The 7234-nt window shown below is 55.9% G+C and overlaps 3 protein-coding genes across 3 annotated transcripts in view; 2 read left to right on the top strand and 1 right to left on the bottom strand.

Annotated features, from left to right (window-relative positions):
* Positions 1-667, top strand: part of CHGG_01525 (uncharacterized protein) — a gene marked incomplete at both ends in the record, with an annotated part of 3455 nt that extends 2788 nt beyond the window's left edge. Inside the window, one exon of the mRNA XM_001220745.1 lies at positions 39-667. Coding sequence (XP_001220746.1) covers positions 39-667 — 629 coding nt within the window. The remainder of the gene's footprint in view (positions 1-38) is intronic.
* A 2366-nt stretch (positions 668-3033) lies between these two features.
* Positions 3034-5617, top strand: CHGG_01524 (uncharacterized protein; the record flags this gene model as incomplete). The annotated part of the gene is made up of 3 exons (XM_001220744.1): positions 3034-3334; positions 3397-4974; positions 5040-5617. The coding sequence occupies 3 exons, from the start codon at positions 3034-3036 to the stop codon at positions 5615-5617; spliced, it is 2457 nt and encodes an 818-aa protein (XP_001220745.1).
* A 1065-nt stretch (positions 5618-6682) lies between these two features.
* The window catches only part of CHGG_01523 (uncharacterized protein), a gene marked incomplete at both ends in the record, with an annotated part of 3091 nt that continues 2539 nt past the window's right edge, over positions 6683-7234 (bottom strand). Inside the window, one exon of the mRNA XM_001220743.1 lies at positions 6683-7104. Within this exon, the coding sequence (XP_001220744.1) occupies positions 6683-7104 (422 nt within the window). The remainder of the gene's footprint in view (positions 7105-7234) is intronic.

Below are 7234 nucleotides of genomic sequence, written 5' to 3'. Positions count from 1 at the left end.
CTCCCCGTCAGTTCCCCCCACCCTCCCAGCCAACTCAGATCAACGCCACTCCTTCGGTTCACAATCCGCAATGGCCCACGTCCCAATGCCCCGCCAGCCCGGCCCCATGGCCTATTCACAACAGACCCCGCCGCTGGGGATGTACCCCATCGCACCTCCTTCGCAAGGGTACTCGACGGCGAACCTCTATAGCCCCAACTTTGACGGCCTCGCCCATGGCATGGCCCAGGCGCAGATCAACATGTCACCTATGACACACCATCATCAGCACCAGAACCAACTCTACAACCAGCACCAGCATCCGCAACAGCACCACGGCTTCCAGAGCCTCAACTCGCAGGCCGCCTTCCCGAACATACCTGTCACGTCATCTGCGGGGGCGTACATGTCGGCGCCTCAGGCGAATCCCAACTACATGGCGATGGCGTCGGAACTCGAACCCTTTCCGGCGCTAGATATGAATGTGCTGGGGCTAGGGTTGCAAGATCCGACTGGTGCGGCGGGACAGATGCCGTATGGTGCCGGTGGCAGTGGGCTGGTTGATCTCAACATGGGGCTCGCGATTGAACAGCAGCATCATCACCCACAGCAGCAGTTCACTCCACATGGATCGGTATCACCTTTCGTAAGGTCGCCAAACGCGCAACAGGGTGGCTTTTATCCCTGAGTTTGGTAACAACGAGATGAGGCGGTGAGAGGATGCCGATGATGTTGTATCGAGGTTCTGGAATCGCTTCTGATTCCGCGCTTCTTTTCTGTTACCATTCTTCACTCGCAGCTTGCGGCGTATACCCCATATTCTTCGTTAGATTCCCCGATTCACCTTGATTCGGTTTGCGGCATTGGTTTCATTTCTTTTCGTCTTGGCTCAGCGCGTTGGACACCTCGTGGAAAATATGACGGACGCATTGGATCTGAACGGGATGTGGTGTACCCTGGTTTGGAAATAGAGATCTCTTACGTTCTACTTGTGATGGTGTTTTGGGGTTATGCAATCCATAGACGAGCGCTTTCTTAACAGCATTTGATGGCTACGTTACGAGTATCCTGTTTTCGGAGTGATGGCATAACTGGCATGTGACGTGAGTGTCTTGGTTACAGGGCGCCTGGCCTTCATGGGCACGGCTGTCTGTGCTTAAGTTGGCAGACGGGATGAATATTGACTTTGTCTCGAGATGCATTGAGATGCTTGGCCTGGCGTCGATCCGGAGATCGATACTGGCCGCAGTTCAGATGGTTTGCGGAATGCATTACTGCATGAAGATGGAACGCATGGATTGGGGGATCTCTAATTTCTTTTCGGTCTCCGTCGGGTGAGAATCGTGGTGGTCGTGCTCGGCGCAGAGTGCCTACCTAGCTCGGAGGGTGGGTGTTCTTTACAGATGTAACAGCTCCATGACAATCAATGACTGCAAATTGCAGATATGCTAAAACAGGTGAGAACGGATGCGAAAAAAAAAACAAGAGAACATGAGAAGCCTACGATTAGATAAATCACTATCAATGATCCGTACTCTGGGGTCAGGCAGGATTGCTGGGATGGCGGATCCGCTGGCTCGGGAAGACGTTCCATGTTTGATCAGCATTCAGGGTGTCGTCGTTTCCAGCCGCCTGTGCTGGGTGGGAGAAGAATCCCGAGGCGCTTGGGGGTCTGTGATCAGAATGAGGGGTCTCACTTGCTGGCACCAGTGGCGTCATGATGTTGCGATGGATAAAACCAGGATTTTGCGCGCGATGTTCATCAGCGGTGATGAGGCATGGATGTTGTTAGTTAGATTACTTCGTGAACAGTCGCAACTAAATTCGGGATTGCCTTTCTGAATTTGATGGCCGATAAATTTGAACAGTTGCCTGATGCTACATTGCTGGCTTTCATCCACAAGAAGAGCCGTTCGTAATAACCTCGCACATGCTCCCGCGGCTTCGATTTGTTGTTGATGCTCGATGTTTCTGCTTGGGGTTTCAGAAGCGTCGAAAAAGCGCTCCCAATGGCGCCGTCCCTCAGACAATTCAGAAGGCTCACAGCCAATCGACGCCCACATAACCGCCCAAACGGGCAGCAGGGGTCTTCTCGTCAGCGCTTCCCTTGCCACTAACGTTTCAGACTGGCTGCTGTCTCTGCACTGGCAGGTGCGGGCCACATGCCAAGGAGAGGTGCCAGTTGTCAGGCTTGAACTTTGTCTCAATTCCGCAACCTCGCTTCTCCCTCGCCCATCTCCTAAACGAGTCTCGAAGGCGATTTCTCCCAAACAGGGTTGGGTGACTGGCTTGGGAACTCCCGTTCGGCGGGTGATGTGTTCGCCAATCAATAGACATGGGTCCAACCTGTTTTCCCTCCCTTGCAGCACTGGATCTGTTCCGATTATGTGGATGCTGGCTGTTCGAGACTTTTCGGCGGCGTCGCCGTGTCGGGTTGCCCTGGAGTTGAGCAAGGGCTCCCTCCCTCCCTCCCTCCACCACGCGCTGCCATCTCCATTCCGTTTCAAATACCCGCTCTGGGTCCCTGTCACGCTTTCTTTCCTGGCTTTATCTTCTCCAAGCAACCCCCCTGTTCTCTTCTTTCTTCTGTTTATGCCTCTTTTTTTTGGCACCTTTCCTATTCCTTTCAATTCTTAATGCCCCTTTCCTGCGTTTTGGCTGGCGCCAATCCGTAACTTCGACCTCAAGTTCTATTCAGGCTTGAGCGAGATACTCGGGCTTCCTCCCCTTTGAGGGGCCTTTTCTCTTTTGTCTCGACCTTTCCATTCGTTCCAGGTTGATCCTCGGCCGTATTGTTATGAGACGTTGACTGTCTTCTTTCCTAATTCTCGTTCAATTCTATTATTCGGCCGGTTTCGACGACATTTTACCGAACGCTAGAGGCAAAAATCGAGTGGCAGATATTGGGTATCAGTGGGCGAGAAGAGCGAATTTGGTGGTTGGGTAAAGAGGCAGGACGACTAGAGCATCACTTGGTCGAAGCAGGACAGTTAACGCCGCTCACCGACAACATACGCTATCAGAACCAGAGAAACGATAAGGGATCAGGTGGATATGAAGGGACTTGCTAGGGCCCTCCTGGCTGGGGCGCTCCTCGCCAGCGGGGTTTTGGGCCTGGATGTTCTCGAGACGGTCGGCTTCAGCTCCTGCAACACGAACGCTAGCGTTTCGGTGCAAAGGGTGAACATCAAGTACAACAACGACAACAAGACGGTTACGTTCGACGTGGCAGGGACCAGCAACCGGGTACAGAATGTGACGGCCGTCCTCAACGTCACGGCATATGGCCAAGATATCTACTCGAACTCCTTCGATCCCTGCGATAAAGGCACGTTTGTGCAGCAGCTCTGCCCTGGTACGTCTCATACCATGTTTTAAAGTGTATTAAAACTGTGAGGCGGGAGCTGACCAATTTAGTGCCCGCCGGTAGTTTCTCTGCAAAGGGGTCTCAACAGATTCCCCCAGAGTTCGCCGATCTAGTCCCCGCGATTGCTTTCCAAGTCCCCGATATCGCGGCCATGGCCACTTTACAGCTCCGATCTAGGGAATCCGGCGAGAAGGTGGCCTGCATTCAGTCTCAGGTGACCAACGGCAAGACGACTAGCGTGCCTGCCGTCTCGTACGTGGCAGCCGGCGTGGCGGGAGCGGCGCTGGTACTGACAGGCGTTTCGGCGGCGGGTGCCGCGTTCGCGGGAGGCAGCGCCGCGGCCGGTGGAGGTTCTGCGGCGAGTGGCATGGGTACCATCAGCCCTAGCTTCACCGAAGTGTTCGGATGGTTTCAGGGCATGGCCATGAACGGCATGATGTCGGTCGCCTATCCTGACGTCTACCGGAACTTTGCCAAAAACTTCGGCTTCTCGGCCGGTTTGATTCCCTGGACACAGCTTCAGGTGTCCATTGACGACTTTCGCGCTTCCACCGGAGGCAATCTGACGGAGAACAGCGTCGAATTTCTGAAGAACGCCACCCTCGTATTCGATAGCCCCTCGCAGACGGCCGAACAGGGCTCTCTCAAGAGAGCAATCCACCAGTTTGTGCATCTTGCCGCCCGACAGATCGAGACAAGCGTCAACGGCACGGTTGACGAGACGGACGAGCTGAGCGGTGCGCCGGATTCGGTCCGCGTCGCGGTCTCGGGGATCCAGGGCTACGTGCAGCAGCTGAGCGTCCCGTCGGGCAACGCCTTCATGACGATCCTTCTTGTTGTGGCCATCGTCATCGCGGCGATTGTGGTGGGAGTCCTATTGGTCAAAGTTATTCTGGAATTCTGGGCTCTCTTCGGCAGCTTCCCCAAGGGGCTGGCGGGCTTCCGCAAGCACTACTGGGGCTCCATCGCGCGCGCCATCACTTCTCTGATCATGCTGTTGTACGGCGTTTGGGTTCTGTATTGCGTCTTTCAGTTCACCCGAGGAGACTCCTGGGCCGCCAAGGTACTGGCCGGCGTCACTCTGTTCGCCTTCACCGCGATCCTCGCCTTCTTCTGCTGGAAGATCTGGAGCACGGCGCGCAAGCTCAAGAAGGCCGAGGGTGACGTTGGTTCGCTATACGACGACAAGGACATCTGGGTCAAGTACAGCCTTTTCTACGAGTCGTATCGCCGCGATTACTGGTGGATCTTCCTACCCACCATCATCTACATGTTCGCCAAGGGCTGCATTATCGCAGGAGCAGACGGCCACGGCATGATACAAGCGAGCGCGCAGCTCGTCGTGGAGGGTATCATGTTGATCCTTCTCCTATGGAGCCGCCCATACGAGCGCCGCTCGGGCAACATTATCAACGTTACCATCCAAGTGGTGCGCGTTCTGTCGGTGGTGTGCATTTTGGTGTTCGTGGAGGAGTTTGGCATCGCCCAGACGACCAAAACCGTCACCGGCGTGGTGCTCATCGCAGTGCAATCCGCATTGACGGGCATCCTGGCCATCCTCATCGCATGGAACGCCATCATCGCCTGCTGCAAGCAGAACCCACACCGCAAGCGCCGCAAGGAGATGGGTAAGCCCTTATCCTTTTCTTTCCGTCATACCCCCCACAAAGCTAACCCAACCACCACTTCTCAGAAAAAGTCCAGCGCGACACGCTCACCCCCCTCGACGCGCGCAACTCGCTGCTGCTCGACCGCTCCAAAACAGCCGAATCGGACGTCTCGTCGTCCCTCTCCCTCTCCAAGACGGGCTTTGCGCCGCTCGTCTCGGTCGAGACGGAAAAGTCCGCCGCCGCCGGCGCAACCTCACCGGAACGGTACAGCGGCGGCGGTGCTACCAACGACAACAACAACAACAACGGCAGGCTGTCGTCAAACCCCATGTTTGCGCCCCGCGCCCCGAGCGGCGGGTCCTTCAGCGGGTCTTTCAACAGGGCGCTCACGTCGAATACGGCGACTGTGGGGTTGGCGGTATCGGGCCCGCCGCTGGGAGGGCAAGGGATGAATTTGAGTCGGGAGAACTTGGTGATGGGGGCTGCTCCCCTTGGTGGTGGGATGAGCGGTGGAGGGGACATGCGGCAGCCGACGTTGCCGGATCTGGGGGGTGGGTATGGAGGGTTTGCGGGGTATGGAGGGCAGGGACAGGCGCAGGGAGGGGGAGGCGGAGGGTATGGGGGTTATGGTGGTTATAGGGGGCCTTATGGGAGGTATTGAGCGGGTGCTTGTGGCTGAGATTTGGTGATATCGAGGGGTTGGGACTGCATATATGTGACAATAGCTTATCCGACAGATGTACTATATACCTACCTACCTACCTGTTATGAAGATATGAAGCCAGGCTTGGAGGGTAGAAACAAAAGTACAGTCTACACCATGTGAAGAAATGGGGGCAATGCGTATTCTGATTTTTGCTGAGAATAAACTCTTGAAATTCCCATCTATTCCCGTTCCGCTCTTAACGTTAACGCAGGGTAGAAGCGTTGGCCGCGACCAAGTGCGGGATCTCTTGGTGCACACTGTGCTTTCCGTCCCATTTTAAGGCCTTTCAGATGCGACAGGCCCCTGAAACTGAGGGGCAGCACAGTGGGAAAGTGCCACATTGGTCGCCCAATGACCTCACACTCGCCTGTTGGAGCCCTCTCTCAACTCCATCTCGACATCACCAACTTTGTCGAGTTCAACGGCATCCCACAAATATCCCAACCCACCAGGACTCAATTGTGTTCTGCTCGGCCTTTCTCTAGAATTTCTAGCCACCCCCCACCTCAATCACCTCCCCGAATCCCCACCATCCTCAACTCAAAACGAAACTCATGGCCAACCTTGCTCATTAACCCTTCCTGGCTTTCTCCCTTGGACAACCCCCGGATCATGAGCGACCTCCAAAAGAAGTGGGCCAAAACAAAGATCATCAACTCCATGCACACCATGGCGCCCCCGCCGCTCTCTGGGTTAAATGAGCTCGACGAAGACCGCTACAGCACGGGTTATGTACCCAACACACCGCAAGACGACGACTCGTCTTCTGCGTCGTCCATGTCATCCACGGGTACCGTCATTCCCTCGCCGGGGAGGGCGCTGTTTGCTCGGCCCCAGGGGTACATCCATCCCTTTGTCATACATGACATAACCTCACATACCTATTAATGCATACAACCTAAGCAAATCTAATACGTGTTGTAGATTCGCTGGTCGCTCCCTTGACCCAATCCCATGGACAACCTACTTTGAGCGCGAGCTTTTTCTCCCGGCTCCCGACGGCTCTATTACATATCACGCCTACCTAACTTCTCCGGCACCTGCGTCGGGGCCAGGCAAACCCGGCGGGCCACTGTTCGTCACGCACCACGGCGCCGGCAGTTCAGGCTTGTCCTTTGCAGTGCTAGGAGCCGAGATCAGGAAACGTCTTCCCGGGGCGGGGATCCTGTCACTCGACGCGAGAGGGCACGGGTTAACCACCACCTCGTCCAAGGTCCCTGGCGAGGGGGAAGGGGACGCCGGGAATGACGACACGCCGGATCTGTCGCTCACCACTCTCGCATCCGACCTTCTCACCGTGCTGACCCTCACCCAAGCCGCCATGCACTGGCCCTCGCTACCGCCCATCATCCTAGTAGGCCACTCCCTCGGCGGCGCGGTAGTGACTGAGTTTGCGTCTGTCCTCCTCCCCGGCACAAAACCGACCCCCAGAGCAACCACAACTACAACAACCACCAATCACCACCCCCCCAACAGCCACCAAACCACCCCTCACAACCACATCCACAAACCACCCCCTTCAAGTTGAAGCGGGACTTTCCGGAGAGGTCGGCGCAACATGTCCTCCTAAGA

Source organism: Chaetomium globosum, genomic scaffold (genome assembly GCF_000143365.1).
Source record: "Chaetomium globosum CBS 148.51 scaffold_1 genomic scaffold, whole genome shotgun sequence".
Taxonomy (NCBI): Eukaryota; Fungi; Ascomycota; class Sordariomycetes; order Sordariales; family Chaetomiaceae; genus Chaetomium; species Chaetomium globosum.
Note: the sequence above shows the minus strand (reverse complement) of the source record. Positions and strands in the feature narration are given on the sequence as shown.